Source organism: Pempheris klunzingeri, chromosome 11 (genome assembly GCF_042242105.1).
Source record: "Pempheris klunzingeri isolate RE-2024b chromosome 11, fPemKlu1.hap1, whole genome shotgun sequence".
Lineage (NCBI taxonomy): Eukaryota > Metazoa > Chordata > Actinopteri > Acropomatiformes > Pempheridae > Pempheris > Pempheris klunzingeri.
In genome coordinates this window covers 15,497,159-15,514,359 of record NC_092022.1, presented here as the reverse complement: position 1 = coordinate 15,514,359, position 17,201 = coordinate 15,497,159, and the positions used below count along the sequence as shown (strand labels likewise).

General features: G+C 42.7%; 1 protein-coding gene across 2 annotated transcripts in view; it reads right to left on the bottom strand.

Moving 5' to 3' along the window:
• LOC139209516 (metabotropic glutamate receptor 7-like) overlaps window positions 1-7,009 on the bottom strand; it is a 67,542-nt gene extending 60,533 nt beyond the window's left edge. The window contains exon 1 of one of the 2 annotated variants that reach the window (XM_070839254.1): window positions 6,506-7,009. In XM_070839254.1, coding sequence (XP_070695355.1) covers window positions 6,506-7,009 — 504 coding nt within the window. The remainder of the gene's footprint in view (window positions 1-6,505) is intronic. The other variant, XM_070839255.1, reaches the window with a different exon arrangement.
• Between the last annotated feature and the right edge of the window lie 10,192 nt (window positions 7,010-17,201).

The following is a 17,201-nucleotide window of genomic DNA, read 5'->3' as shown; positions in this document are numbered from 1 at the left end:
TGAGTGAGAGGCAGACCAGCAGCCAGCAGAGACCTCCTCATGCTTCTCCACTCATCCCCGTAAGAGGATCCGACGTAATGGGGTTTCCTCTTCTTTGGCTCCTTCTGCTCGCCAGATAAACTGCAGAAAACTTCCAACGAGGTCTAAGAGTGCTATTCTTGTCACATTTTACAGTCATACCGACAATATGTTTCGAAGGAACGCTGGTGTGGCCTCAATGTGAGCAGAGCTAAGCTTTTAAGCAGGTGTCCTCTTCCCCTGTCCAATGCAGAAGGAGAAAATGGGGGTAATAGCCTGACTGGGAGAGTCAAGCTGCTGCAATTTATAAGCAAGGACCCCAAACCCATGTATGAATGAGGGATGGCACCTCATTAGAGACACTGAATCAATGTTTACAGGTTATAGGCAAAATCATTACACAGAAACAAAATAGAATATGCCTGAAATTCAGTCATCTCGCACACTATTATGTAGCCGAATAATAAAGCGCACCATCCCCCCCAGGCCTTTGGGAATAGCCAAGACATTAATACCAGGCATGCATGGTTTCTTATATTCTCCCCATGGCGGGCTGACCTAATGACCTCATGTCGGCAGCAATGACAACTTGTCTAACATGGGGATATTTTATTCATTTTATTAATATTGCATCAGTTCTTCCCACTGCATCGTGTTTGTGTGTGCGAATATATACCTGCACCACAAACAGGAGCACAACAGCACTCTCCAGCACTCTCCAGCAAGGTTGCTCCTGAACAGGCCAACAGGATGGAAATGTTAAAAATCATTTCTCTGTGTGCTTATCAGTATAATTATTGCCTTTGCAGGCCGGAATATTCCTGGACTACAGGTCACACTCTGAAAACAGTCGACAGTCATAGACTCTCATTTTGCAAACATCCCATTTTAAATACAAACATAATGTGTGTGTGTGTGTGTGTGTGTGTGTGTGTTTTCTTTATTTGATCCAAGTCCAACATCAAATCTATGCTCACTATCGTTCAGTCCTGGCGCTCAGGCTACTGCCATTCTGTCCAACCAGATAATTTCAGTTAAATGCATTCATCTGCATCACAAGTCTATTGTCCTGTTGCCGCCAAAATTTGCTTCCCATAATTTCCAGTGCTGTTCTTCATATGCATTTGCATGAATTGATCCTGCCTTGTTCAATCTGATTAAACTCTGACCTAAGAAATAGCAGGATTTACTGGTGTCCAGCCAATTTGAAATAGCAGGTGGGATTGACCTCGCCTTAAGTAAGTATTGATTGTTTGTATCCTTGCTTTTTTTTTGTAATTGCATGCTTAAAGATCACAAGAAGCAGAAGGTTTTTGCTTTGTTGCTGGCCATTAGTGCAAGGACAGAGATTGAGAAAAAAAAGCTGCAGTATAAGGTAATTAAGTGATTGAGTAATTAGGCATATATTTCTCAATTTGTGGAATGCTATTCTTAGTCTGCTGCAGTTTATGCTTATAACCCTGCCTGAATTATTTCCTGTCCCACCTGCTTTTTGCCACAGCATGTGAGTAAATTTCAGCGTGCCAAATCTGGTCTGAGCAGGACATAAGTCAGCATCTGATTAAATGGCTGGAATGAAAACCAGCAGGGCTCTCAGGCTCAAGGATCTGATGTGAGAATTACTCGAATATAGATTATTCAGTCTGTCCACACAGGAATAATAAAAGTACAACATTTATTTTTAAGTTGCTTGATCCGCCCCTACTTCATTATGTTTTAGTTATTTCCCTTATAAGTCTGACGAATATAACATTTATGAACACAGGTATTATATAGTGTCATCAAAAAAAGGGTACATAAAAGGGTTTATTTACTTCAGACTTCTATTTTATATGCACTGCTGTAGTTTTGTGGGTTTTGGTAGTTATTTCTGACTTTTCATATTTGTATATTAGGGATACAAAAGGCAGAAGATGAGAATGAGATCAATTATAATATCAACTGATCCACAAAACCAGCACAAATATTTGTAATTTATGACTCATCAATCCTTCAAAGCGTATTAGGCATGACAGAAAAGAGTGTTATTAGAGCATAACTGATCTGCTATCTGTTCTGAGAAAGAGGACCAGACTTCTTCTGGAGAAAATGTTTACGTTGTGTTTTGCACTAAAACAGTAAGACTAAAAATACCTGCCACAATGCTATCCTGTTCCCAAAGACACGGCAAGATGTCAACCACATCTTGTCCTACTTCAGGGACTCGGGTGCTGTATATGTAATGTCTTGTTGGTGTGGTATTCACATATACAACATGTAATCTTTCCTACTGACTGAATAATTGAACATATTGTCCTCACATGTACTTTCATCACGGCTCGTCTATAAATACAGGCATGCTCATAACCTCACTTAACCCGAGGAGGACCTGCTATGGGCAAAATGACGTCATGTCCACGTAGGATAAAAATAAAATTTGAAACAAGGTAGCAGTGCACAGCTATATCTTGGCAATTTGTGCAGATTATTGCTACCCAGATACTGAAAACATTTCTTGAAGGCGTGTGTGCTTCAAAATTGTACAGTTCGTCTTTCATTTGGGTACTGAGGCACAATCACACTTAAACCCCCCTGGAAAGCCAGACAGGTAGAACATTTTAACTCATAATCTAATATTCAGTAATTCTCTTCATGACTCCAAAGAAAGGTGTCGATCTGATCGTTTAGGTTTGGCGGTTTACTGAAATCATCCGTATTTGGTCAAATATCCAATGATGATCGACAAAATAACATATTTCTATGTCCCATTGCATAAAATAACAAACTCAACTCTTACTTCTGGTCAATTTTAGCTCTTACATGGGTTTATTTATGTTTTAACTAAAATACTGACACTTCATTTGGAGAGAAGGGTCACATTAGTTGAGAAAGTGGAATTATGTTCTTTGTTATGGATGTATCAGATACTTGTTATAAAGTTATAATGCACTGAGTGGGGTCTCTGTGTCACACACTGAATAAAAGCCAATTAGCAAGTGACAGAGAGAAATACAAGAGCAGTGGTGTGGATCATGAGTTATCCGTGAGACAGTTGTGTTTTCGTTCCTTCCGCAATTGTAATGGAGCTCTTTGTGTGCACGTATGTGTGTGCATCTATTCATGTGCTTAGTACAAGACATGCCAACTGTGTCTCCTCTGATAGGGCTTTGACTAATTGACTGTGCTACTTCATGCATCAGTGTACAAATGGCAACCATGTTTAGAAAAACAGACATAATTAACCTCTGCCATTTCATGTCATTTTGAGAGCTTGTTACGTAACACACACACACACACACACACACACACACACATATAAATACACACACAAAGCCTTCATATTCCTTTGGTGACCGTCTTTACCACTGCCAGCTGAATAGATCACACTACAAGGCTTCAATCTCCCTCAAATCAATCACAGTGATGATTCTGTAAAAAAGGAGAGATAAAAAGCCAACCAGCGCCTGTCAGGGCTATGAGAGCAGGGGACGTCAATGCCTCACTTAGACAGCTAGTCTAAAGGGGCTGCTTCCCCAGACAGGAGGACAAGACAGAGTTCACCTGCATTCAATACAAAGTTTTGCCACGGTCTTTGGGAAAAGAGATGCGACAGAGAAAAGCGAGTTTGCACTCCCTGACATAAATGTCATCTGGATAAAAATCAATTTCATGATTCATTCAAGAGGCCAGGACGTACAAATGGACAAAGTTGCCCCGTCTTTTCAACTAGAGCGTCGCCCTCTCCGAGAGTGACTTGGTGCTCATCGAGTGTAGTCTAAGTACTGGACAATTTTTTCAAAGGTGGATAACATCGTAGCTCCTGGTAACAATTCAAAAGTTTGGCTAATTGATTTTTTTTCCCCTCCCATGGCATTGTTGCTTCTCATTTCCAACACAGCATGAAAGGAGGTGAAATAAAAACATCTTAGCAGCAAATCAGCCTCACCATGGCAACAGTATTGATCAACCCTCCTGGGTCCAGAGAAAAATCCATCCCTCATGTCAATTTCCCTGCATTAACAGTTCGGCAGCTACTCATGTCCTGAATAGACAGCCATGATATTTAGCATCTGGCAATAAAATCTTCAATCACTATTTAGCTTCCCTGATGATTCATTTATCACAGGGGTGAGACACAAAATGACCTGATGATATTCACTGAGAACAAAGCTGGAAGTAGGCTAGGAGGACAGATCGGGCCGAGGTCGTGGTCTACTGGGTTGCAGTGTAAAGATTTCACTTCGAAGTCCATTAGACTGCTTGGTTATGGAGGATATGTAATAATCAAATGTAATTGAAATCGACTAAAGAAGGACAAGGAATTTTTGTATAGAGCCCTGTTTCGCTTTGATTTGAGGAAAAAAAAAAAATCTGATTTGCTTCTTTAATCATATCCGAATAGGTGTTCTCTCAACTTTTGACTGGAATCATTTGATACTTGATGGATTGCAGTAGAAAGCATCCTCGGAAACTTGGAAATTGCTTCCACGCACTAATCAAATGCTGTAAAACTAATGAGAGTAAATGGGCTGGGAGCTCACACTTCTGGCATGTATTGATTATACAGTATCATGTGGCCTCACATTCAATTTATCATCGTTTATTATCAGTGCTATCATCGCCACCGGCACCATCGAAAAAAGACTTGTGCGAAGGGCAAACAGGTTGAGGGGAGGACTGAGTTTATCTGGTGTGCAGATTTGACCGGTGATTAAATCTATCTTTTTGGCACCACTGTGGGGAAATGAGAAGAAATGCAGAGTGACGGACGGAGCCGCATGACGACTGCTGTCAATCCACAAATTCCTCAAGACTGATGACAACATCACACATGGACTACACCTACACTACCACAGCTTTACACTTTGCATGCCGGCGCACTTGGTGTGAAGTGGAACCAGGAGAGGGAATTAAGAAATCCTCTCACTCCACTTAAACCCTCTAGATTTCACAAATGCACACATGTAAATGTGACACGGCTAGCATTCTGCGACAAATAACAAGTGTGGTGAGGATGCTTCAAAGTATAACTGGAGGGTTTTACCAACTTGGCAGGATAAAATTTCAATTTGTTAATTCGGCCCCACAAAGAGTGGATAGGAACCAAAGCCAGACTGGTGGTTGTGGTTGTCAGTCTAATTGTCCAACCAATGGAGCCATAAAACCCCAGAGGATGACAACCATATAAAAAGCAAGAGTGTTGTGGGTGTACGTGTGTGGGTGTAAGTGTGTGTGTGTGTGTGAAGAAGAAAAGGAAGAAGGGGCACTAAAAGCATGTTATGCACTTACGGTCTTACAGTTGCAGTTAAACAGCTACTTACAGCCGGGCCCATGGTTTGTCTAATTGAACTGAAACAAAACACAAAATGGCCAAACCGCAAATCATTAGCACCAGCACTGCAGCTCTGATGGGCCTCTCTGGCTTTAACACCTCTGTCCTGACATGAGAAAAAAAAACTGTATCGAAGTCTACAGATTTGGAAAAGCATCCACATGATATTCCAAGCAAATAGATATTTTGCTATGGAGATGTGTCTTAAATAATTAATTTGCTGTATTGGTGCCCTGCTGCGTTGCTCATTCGCTGCAGCACCAGCAGTGGGTCAACACCATCGGTTGACTCTCTGCCAAAAGAAGTATGGATGTGTTCCCACAGACCTGAGCAAACTCACTTTCGAAATTAGTGGTGCAATTTCATTTCATTTACTCGCAACCATCGAGCTCAATTAGAGTGCAAAGAGTTTGAAACAAGCTCATTTTCGGAGAGGGGGACCCCTGCAGATAAAAGCGAGCTCAACTCAACCATAAATCAAGGCTTTCAGGTTCAAAACAATTCATAAAAAACGCCTGTAGTCTTTCCGTACAAGAGGCTCATATAATCATGTGCAATCATATGAAGCAGGCCTGTTATTCTCAGGAGGGGGGTTGTTGAGTTTGGGTGTGATTGTGTCAGGCTGTCAGTGCCCACTCATCCAGACTCTGGAGTGAGACTGGAACAGACGGGAGCGGTTCTTTCAGCACCACCGGGGACAAGCAACAGCACACTCAGCTGTCTCATCCGCACAGTGTAGTGGAGGGGAAAAACCACCCAAACTCACTTCACCTTCCCTTTATTTCCCTATTTTGAGATGGAAGAAGTCTGGATGTAAATTAATCATAAGTACATCATATGAAAAATGGAGACAAGGCACACAAACACACACATTTATACGTATATAACATCACCTGTAAAATAGCTGTTTGTTTGTTTTTTGTTGCTTTTTACATCAGATATGTTTGTTTTGTTATTTACTACTTATGGCATCCCTGTTCTCATCTGCTTCCCATCACTGCGTGGGTAGCACTGAGGCACACCACTTTCACTCTTCCCTAAAAAGCAGATTTTACCAGAAGCTCACACACACACACACACACACACACACACACACACACACACACACACTGTAGCTACATCACTGACAACACTTTTTATAAACCACAAAACTATCGCACACGCTCGGAGACTTGCCTGGAAAAGGCGTAGGATGTTGGCAACCATGATCGATACTGAACTCGCCGAGGCTCCGATGACTCCCACCACTTTTTCAGGCTTGACAAACACAGGTGGCTCCCCATTAGTGCACCTCACGTCGGAGGTGTCCTTCGTGATCAGGGCTTGAACGAAAGTTAAAGATTGCTCCAGCGCGTAGGTATCCCTCGAACAAGTGTCCAGCACCCGGGCGCCCAAGGTGATGTTGGGTAGGAGTTGCTCGTCCTGGTTAATTTGGTCCAAAGCGTACATCATGGCCTCAAGCCGCTGGATGCCGTTCTCCCTCTTCAGGTCCCCGCACGGCGTGCCGTCGGCCCCTCTGGCGTGCACCGGGAAGAGTCCACCGAGGGTCAGGTGCCCCTCTGTCCGTATTGAATGGGGCGCATAAGTCTCCTGTGGCAGCGCAAAATCGACCACAGTCCTCATGAGCCAAAACACCCTCCATATGGAGCTCAGCTTCACGCACAGACCGGGACGAGCCATGGTGAACTTTTAAGGAAGGATGGAGTCTGCAATCCGCCGAAAATAGAGCCACGAAATCTGAGAAGTTTGTTAAAACGAACCCATTCTTGTCACCAAGGAGGAGATTCAACAAGCTGGGCTGAAGAACCAAGACGCAGTGGATGGCTCAGGCAAACTGCGCCCATCGCTTGGCTGCCAGGAGTGAGCGGTGCAGCTTGTTGAATAGTAAAGCCCCTGACGGTAATTCAGATCCCCGGGAAAGGGAGGCTACATCCATAAGTCAGAAAATAACAGAGAAAGAGCAGCCGCCGCAGATGAACTGGCCTAATTTAGTCCATTTATGCTAAATCCAAAGCGCGAGCGGAAAGAGAGCGGAGCCGCAGCTGAGAACTGGCATATCTTCACAACCTAAAGCGGCAATCCGAGCGAATGAAACACTGCGAATTTCAGGAATTATCTCTCAAAACCAATAGGCTACTTAGATGTTAGGACCGGCAGAAGTGGGTGACATTCTTTGCGCACAAACCAACTCCACGGGAGCGCAGGGATGGCTCCGTCGGCTGTGGTGTCTGTCTCCCAGGGGTGCATATTATCCCCCCCACCACCACCACCTCCATAAAAAAAAAAGAAAGAAGAAAGAAAGAAAACGACCAGTGCGAGCTCAAATGTGGCCTTCACTGGGCATAGGGACTTACAAAATCCAGCTAATTAAAGCCGCGGCTCTTCCTCTGGCTCCGCAACCGGTCGCATTATACAAAATGAATGAGTCACAGCGAGGGATTCACTGTGTGCGCCGAGTTTTCAGCCCCCTTTCCTTGCGAGACGTCATTCAGGAGGCTGGGAAGAAAAAAAAAAAAAAAACAGAGTACCATCACTTCATGGCAAGGTTTTCAGGAAGTTGGCGTTCAGCGTCTTCAGACAGCGATTCGACGAGAAGGTAAACAAGACGAACAAATGCACTTACAGACTTTAATAGAGACAATTGTTCCTCTGAGTGCCTCTCAGAGCGCTGCATCTCAGCATTCATAATCTCTCTCTACTTCCCCTCCCTCCTTTATCCCCTTCAAACACACACACACACACACGCACACACACAAAAAGTGTTTTCCTCCTCTTTTGATGTTGACAGTGGCAGGCATGAAACGGAGATGTGTGGCATTATGGAAACACTGCAGAGCTGCAGGTATGAGGGGTTTCACCCGCCGACTCAAAAGTGCCTCCTGAAATAGTTTTTGGATTCATTACTGATGCACCTTTAAAACGGAGGGGAGAGAGAGAGGGAGGGAGGGAGGGAGGGAGGGAGGAGAACAGATACGTTTGGAGGGGTCCAGGCTGGTCTCCCAGGCAACCCTCCTTCAGACAGTCCTGATTCATCCTGTGCACCCCCACCTCCTCACACACACACACACACACACACACACACACACACCATGCTGGCATGCACACTGGCAGACTGGTGAGAATTAACCACACCTTTAGGAGCAAGGAAGCCCTGACATCTCCCTAACAAAACACTATCATCACTAAACTATCTAATTGCACAGATGGTGCTCTTACAAACAAGCAGATTATGATAATTTGCTTTCGTGGGCATGCATTAGCCGGGGACTCGCTTGGCAATTTGTGACATTAATTAAAAAAGGTACTTTGTGTGTGTAATTCAAAATCTCATATTTAAAAAAAAAAAAAAAATCATTGTTCTGTTCTGCTAATGAGCGCTGCATTCGTTCATTGGGTTACAGTGTGAGAAAAGGTACAGACTGAACACTCGGCAGATACATAATTCATGTATAAGCCTTCATTTTCAAGTATCCTTAGAAACTGACCACTTCTAAACCAGCCACCACAGATCCAACAATAGCATCCACGGGGCTGCTGCTGTTGGAAAATTACAGCAGCACTGTGGGAAACGGTCAAACAGGAAACAGTAAATGGATTATAGGATAAATCTGTTAAGTTCCTTGATCTTTGAGTAATAAACAGCCTCTGAGAGTTGCTTTATCGTGAAAATGATTATGAGGCATAGAATCCCAGTTTATGAACATGTTCGTTCCATTCGTTTACTGTTCAATTAAAAGATTAGAAAAGGCGATGTAGCTCTAATTGAAACATGTCCTGTTGACATTACAGGCTTGGATGGACAAATTTCTAGTTAATTAAGTTGAATAGAGATTAATTCAAGCCTAATCCTGCCATGTAGTGTATTTATCTCCATTAGCTGCACTTATTGCATGAATATTTTCAATTGGCAAATCGCTGATGACCAAATCTAAGCGTGGAAATGTGGTTTTGGATGCGCAAACTGTACAGTGGGGCCAAAATTCATGAGATGCACCAAAAATACATTTAAGGAAACTGTGTGGGAACTGCTGGGAAGAGACTGCTGAGGAGAGAAATGAGGGATGTGAGAGGGGAGGGAGGCAGATGGCCTCCTCCACTGTGAGCACATTGAGACAGGCAGGCAGGCCTGGAAAAATGCAGCAACAGCCCCTACAAATGACACCCTGAGAGACCGGTGTCGCAATGCACGATACTAATTCTACCGCTCGGACTCTGCGGTGAGAGCCTGACTCCCACTTACACTGTCAACGGAAAGGTTACTTTTGAAAAATGGGGCCCTCACTGTGATTTAATTCACTGACTAACCCCAGGAAGAGGGGCCTTTTCCCCTGGGGAAGCTGTGTGATTTAGACTGAGATTACACTTCGGTTTGGATCTTCTCTCTTTCTCCTTCCTCACTTCCACACACATCACGTGCCCACAAGCGCGCACACATACACACAAACACATTCAGATAAATTCCATTTCAATTTCATCATGGGATAAAGCAGGAAGCAACAAGCCAGGAGGAGTGAGGATGTATCTGGAGGAGGTTTATGCTCAATATGTAGCTGACCAAGCAAACAAATACAGCCATGGTTTTTTAAATGCCAAGGCTGGACAACATTTCAGCACATCCCACCAGATAAATTATGGGCTCCTATGAGAAAACAGAGCTTTTGTTTCAAGCATTCAATAATACGCCTGCTCGATGCGGTCTTCTTCAAGTCAATTACAGGGCTGGCACCATGTGCTCCTTTCAGGAACGACGAATCAAACAAAAAGTCAACCTCCAGGACAAGAGGCAATAAGGTTTCCTTTTGGGCTGACACCAGGCACAATGGGGTCTGTCTGTCAAATTAATTAACCTGGAAACCAGTTTAATTCCCAGACTCAAATGAAAGGGTCGTTGTATCCACAGGAAAGAAATAACTCCAGAGCAGGAGGTAATTGCATGTCGAGGTGATTTGTTCAAACGCACGCAGGCCACCAGTCTGTTTGGAGTCATGCATATTCTGTGAGGGTTGAGGTGTTAATGTTGGATCAATGTCAGGGCAATGTTAGATTAGCGACATGAAGGTCACTGAGCTGCTGGGACCCCGTGTCTCATTTTGTACCATCTGCTTTGGAATAATAAAATCAGGCTATCTATGCTTTTTTCATCAGTGTAAGCAGAATCAGAGTGTGTGAGGAGAAAAAAAAGCCATTGTAATTCTACAGGCATGCTGTATGAGAAGACAAATTCTTACCTCTTCTGCTGTTTATGCCGACGACAAAGCAGGTGCACTGCAGCTAGGCCGATAGACTCTCCACGCTCTCAATTATGATTGTAATCCATCTGTCATACCTGCTCCCTTCTAATTATGTCTCTGTAAAGTTGCTGCTATGAGCTGAGAACCCATTCACACACCGAAATGTGAAAGATAGACAGATAATGCACAAGTGACCACTGGAATACATAACTTCAGCGGGCAGCTTGATAACAAGAGGTTTTTCTCTACAGACTATCTATGAGACTCATGGGTTATTCGACAATCAGTCTGCTTAGGCAGTTACCCAGAGATGTGCCCGTTGAGACGAGCAAAAAGTGAGAAATAGAGAAAAGAAAAGCCGAAAGAATATGAACCCACAACTGCTGCCGTTTTTCTTTCTTACAGATGTGACAAGTACCTGCTCCTGATTGGGAGTCTGCCCGGTAGCGATAATGATCAGCGGTATTATATGTGGCAGTAATGGACCCAAAGGTGCTGACCTCTCACACACGCATTCCTGGAATCTTCCAGAGGCTCTATTAGTGGGTGACTGAACCTTTGTTTTGATGGCTAACCTCATGGTCCACTGGACTTTCGCAATAAGTGGGTGCAGCTGTGTTAGTTACCCAGGAGGACTTTAGCCACAAATTTGATTGTGATAGCAAATGTCTGTTAATTAGCCGACCTTCTGAGCAGCTCTGGACCTCTGTGAAATATTTTAGCGCAAGTGTCTTCGTGGTACATTGTGATGGAGATTTTATCCACAGTCTTGGCGAATGACTCATAGCAATCCCCCGTCATGTGCGTCTGTGTGTAGGTGGGGGTGATGTGACATGCCTGGGTGAGGATAGACAGACAGATACAGCTGAACAGATGAGTTCCTTTCATAGCTGTTTACTTACCAAAAGAAAAGGAGACCAGTAGAAAAATGTATTGTAATGTAATAATTGTTTTGTTGGTAACATTTTACAATAGGATACAATAAGCTTGAAAGCAGACTTCAAGATACAGTGGTAAAGGAATAGTTTGTTTGTTAATTTTGTGAAATAAGCATACTTTCTTACCGAGAGTTACATTGTCTATACTGCTTATCCTTCAGGGTCGCAGGGGGGGCTGGAGCCAAACCCAGCTGACTTTGGGGCGAGAGGCGGGCTACACCCTGGACTGGTCGACGGTCAATCACAGGGCCGACACATAGAGACAGACAACCATTCACCAATTAGCCTAACCTGCATGTCTTTGGACTGTGGGAGGAAGCCGGAGTACCCAAAGAAAACTTACGCAAACACAGAGAGAACAAGTAAACTCCACACAGAAAGACCCCAGGTTCAAACCTGGATTCAGACCTGGAACCTTCTTGTTTTGAAGCAACAGTGCAGTCCTTAGCTTAGCATAAAGACTAGAAACAGAGGGAATATCTACCCTGGTTCTGCCCCCTACACCTGCTTATGGTTGTTAATCAATGATTAGATCTTGTTAGTTGTATATCTGTAAAAAAAATGGAAATGTAAAGATAACAGGTTGTGGTTTTTACTTGGTGCTAATGACTATGTCTTGGCTTCTTCCTGTAGTCTTGTCAGCACGGTGAGGTTGCCAGGCAACCAGCGGAGACTCCAGTGCTCGTATTAGGAGTCGTATCAGTCCTCTCATCTAACTCTGGGCAAGACGGCAAATGAGCTTATCTCCCAAAAATGTTGAACTGTTCCTTTAAAAGTGGAATATCTTCAGTCTCAGACAGCTGTTGATCGGTATCTGTGGTCTGCTTGGTATCATTGTTGAAAGGGACACAAATTGATGGGTCTGAGTAGTATTAAGCATCGATGTTTAACATCGATCTCACCATCTAACTCACAGCAAGAAGGCAAACAAGCGTAATTCCCAACAAGTCAAACTGTTCCTTTGATGAAACTAATAACTAATATCTAGGAATCAAAATACTGACAGCTTCCTTAATGATGATTAACTCTGAATCAGTGACCTAATAACTCTTCATCAATTCAAATAACTTACAGTATAGTAGGGTTGCACTTATCAATTGATTTAGTCATCAAGTAATCTATTCATTATTCCATCGATTAATCGGATAAGAAATAAAAAAAGAGAAAAGACAGGTCTCTTTAAAGGAACAACTAATTGCTTTCTTTTTTATAATATGTCAAAACTAAACCCATTTAGTGCATTTAAGTGCCATATTACAAGACATTTTTTGCTGAAGAGTGGTGGTGTGTGGTAGGTTCAGTTTTAGATTCATTTTGTTTCAGCGTAAAATATTCCCAAACTTTGGACACTTTCTGCCATTTTCTATGGCCCGTCTCTTCTCTTTCTTGCTATACAAGGGTGATAGTAATAATCGCCCATATGAAACGCAGTGCACCGTATACAGTTATATGAATTAAACGAAGCTTCGATGCAAAGAATTTGCATCAATGATTTTCAGCAATGGAGTCACTGGAGTTCCTAGAGGAATCGTTTCAGCTCTTCAGGATAGTTAATAATTTTGTGCCCCCTCATGGTGTAGTTACATGTTTATAATTATCTTACTGTGACTTAACATTAATTTGCGCAATAAAGTAAAGTAAAGCATAATCCTTTCTATTGGGAATGCACAGTTAATTCCTTCACAACAAACCGAGACAGAATTCTGACAAAAGATAAAAAAACCTGCACTGTGATAAACATCAGGACATTTTCTGAGTACAATGTGTTCAGCTGAACTGTTTTCATCTATGATTACCATTTTTATTCAACAATGGCTTGTTCTTGTGTTGAATTGATTTCTGTCACCATGGTAAACATTGCCCAGCAATATAGGCATTTTCATAAAGTACAGACTGTGGTTCTGCATATATTGTAGCTCTGCACTTGTGATGTTGCACAAAGGAAAGCTACACTGAGCTGCAAAAGAGGCAGAAGTACCAAATGTCAGCACATTTAGATGGACCTGCAAATTATAACAATCTTCATGTTAATGAGGACACTAACAGAGGGACACTGCAAATACTGCAGATGGACATAATAACCTCATCATCCCTTTCACTTTGGCAAGCAGCTCCTAGTTTGTTATTCATTTCGATTTATGTTCTGGCAGCTGGGCTCATAGCACCACGGTGACTTAGCGTCTGACGTATTTGCATTGCACAAGCCTTGAAACTATTATATATTCCTAAAATGCTCATTGTGTTACTGCAACTCAAATTAGCCCATTTTTTCCTTTTTCCCCCCTGAACTTTACACTTGGAAAAATGTTGTTGTCAGTGAAACTGATGTGAGTGGATTATGCCTTCACTGCTTGAATTAACTGCAGTGCTGTTTGTGTTGCAAATAACATATTTTCTTCATCTTAAACACCTCATTACCATACGGAGCTGCTAGCGAGGACTGTGGTGGAGGGCAGGCCTACTTATTTCAGATAAGTGCCCCTGCAGTCTTCACCAGTGTTTGAAAACCATTCACAAAAGTACACACACACACACACACACATTTTTGAACAAAAATGTGCTTAGCCTGACTGCTTGCCGTTGCGCAATTCATCATGCACATGAATTAATCTTTCTCACTCATTAGGTGGAAATTATCTCTGTTACAAATTACCGCGCATAGCTATCACATAAGGTGGAACAATAAATCACTACTTTTATGTATAAAAGCAGCCACCTACGGTCGCTGCCACCTTCACTGTACATCACCTCCTTTAGCTGGAGGCCATACTCATTTAAAAGAGGTTCGAGTTAAACTGCTCCCCATTTTGACCATGTGCAAGCCTGAGGAGCGTGCAGTCTGACAGTAATCCCCTGGGTTTATCTGTTCACTGAGCTCAGTGCTTCCACGGTCCCCCAGTATCCCTCCTGTCTCTCAGCCACGGTCTGTCTCCCTTTGGACTCCCCATGGCCCAGTGGTCCCTTCGGAGCTAAAGCTGCCTTTTCCCCGGGGCTGTTCCACTGTTGGCACACTGGGTGCTTTTTGAGCCATCCCAGCTGATCTCTCATATATAGAGGGCCAGTTAAGGTGAGGAAATGCATACATAGTTACAATAGTCAGGTTAGATGAGGGGAGTCATGTTCAAATCAGGGTGCCAGTGTATAGTTGATGATACACTGCTCAAAGTGAAAGAGAGTAAGAGGGAGCACACTGTGTTTACAGAGGTTGAGGAGGAGGAATGATTGTGTATTGTTGCATTTAATGGGTGCCCGACAGTGTCGAGTGAAAGTGAGCCCTGTCGACACTGGGAACAGCACAATACAGACCGGGCAGAATGGGACTTCTTATGGCTGCTCGGGGATTGAATAAAGCCCAGTTCATTTGCTACATATCACGTTTTGTTACATGGTTTCCGACAATTCCTCATATTTCATCCGTGGCGCTGGCAATGGGCGTTTTATATCCTTCCTATTTCTTCCACCTTTCAGCTCACTTTAAGCTCCTCCATGTCATGGTGGTGTTTTTTTTTCCCCTTTTGGAATTTCTCCCTTTTTGCTCTCAAGCTGAAAATCAAATCTATAAATCAAAGGCAATGGGAGAAAGACATGAGGACTGAAGGGCATTTAAATCCTTTCAGAGTTCCCAAAGCTTCAGAGAGCGAAATAAACAGGAAATTAAAACGGAGCTGGAAATGGTAGCAATCCTTCTTTTCAGGGGATTGAAACCAGGTGCATTTCTTAGCGCGTCTTCCTGCTTTATATTCTGTTCTGTTGGGAATGGATCCTCTTCCCTCTTATTAATATGCTTGAAAAAGGTAAGGAATTATAGTCTTTGAGAAATGCTAGAAATGCCAAAAATTCACAATAGATTCTTTTTGCTAAATTGTTTTTGGATTCTGAGTCATCAAAACTTAAAAAAAAATAGCCGGTATACTTAATTTGCAAAAAAAACAACCTTCTAGTACCAATGAACTCTTACTTTGTATCCCACATGTGCTCAGTCTTTCTACTGTATCCTGAACACAACCTACAACTGTGTCTGCTCACCTGGCTGCGTGTTTTACTGAAATATGGCTGCTGAACAAAGTTGTTGGCTGACCCTCCGCTTGAACTACATTTGCATAAAAGCATATGATTAGAGACAGTGCAGCCACCACTGAGAAAACTAATTTGTTCACACTTGACAAGCACTGGCCACATCCATGAATGAATGACTGACCACAATTTACCACAGGTTTCACCTATGTGTCTACAGCCCTAGCTAGCGGCTCAGTGAGGCTGTGCCTACACACATCACTGCTCTTAGCTAAATGCAAACACACTCAAAATAACAATGTTTGCATGCTGATATTTAGCAGATACATGTTTTCCATCTTAGCGGGTTATCATGCTAACATTTGCTAATGGCCACTGAAGATGATGGGAACGTCATTAGTTATTCAGGTACTTTGTCATAAACCAAAGTGCCGGACAACGTTAAATTTTGATCTGATGGTGCTAGTAAAGGGATCATTAGTTATTAAAAAATCATCCTGATGAGGTCATGAATTTATGTACCGTATTTCAGGTCAATCCATTTTATAAATTTGCTTAAAACCACAAATGTCAACCTTGTGGTAGCGCTAGAAGAAAAGTGAGGGGTTCACCAAAGTGATGAATGTCTATATAAAATTTCGGGATAATCCATCAGACAGACAGACTGATGTGACTTTCCCTAAAGCCATGCCACTAGGATGGCTAAAAATGACACAACTGTAAGTCCAGCTGCCTCAAGACTTTGCACTAATATCAAAGAATCAGTATCCTGTGAGTCTAGAGATTCACGAGTGACATTTTTCCTCTCAAGAAAAGGCATTAAATGGAATACACCAAGACATTTAGTTGAGTGACACATTCAAATGAAGTGCACGACTCTCACTCCTACATTTGTGCAGAGAAGGGGAGGCTATCACAGGCAAACGTTATGAGACATGTAATTCTTAACAGCCTCTTAGCGGAATTTTAAGGAAAGGCTTAGCCTAACGCCTACACCTATTTCACACCTTCTTTGATCACCCTAGGTAATACTATTGATTAACATCCTATAGACCGTTTCACATACCGTCTAAACTGGTGTTAATATTGAACATTAATTTCAGCCAACATTTCTTAATCAAAGTAGAGCCCGGAGCTCAATGCTTCACAAACAAACATGGATTTACTACTCGTGGTGCATAGATCGATTTTTTTTTTCTTTGTCTTGGGTTGATGTGTGAACGAGAAATTCGAAACTCAAATATAATCACATCAAAATGACTGTTGTATGAAAAATGATACGTCTGGTTCCTTTCTTCAAATGACTCCTGTACAATAAATCGCACACCACCAAACTGAAGTCATAAATCATGGCACTCTGAGGCAAAGGCAGGAATGAGAGGCATGCTTTCTTTTTAAGTGGAGGCTTACAATTGAACCTCAGGCACTAGACTCCATAAATCGCAGCATCAATTATTAACCCAAATCTGTTTTAATGTGCTAAAAGAAACCCCAGCGGACAAGCTAATGCAACGAGCAGGAAACGAGGAGACCAGATAAAATGACCAGTGCGGCCAGAGTCTGCCCCTTTCTACATGGGAGCTGGGCTAGAGTGCAGGAAAGCATCAAACACAAGCCCATCCCGTTAGACTTTAGGGCCCATCAGGAGCCATATTAGCGGCTAAATAAGAGAGAATTCCATTCATTTGA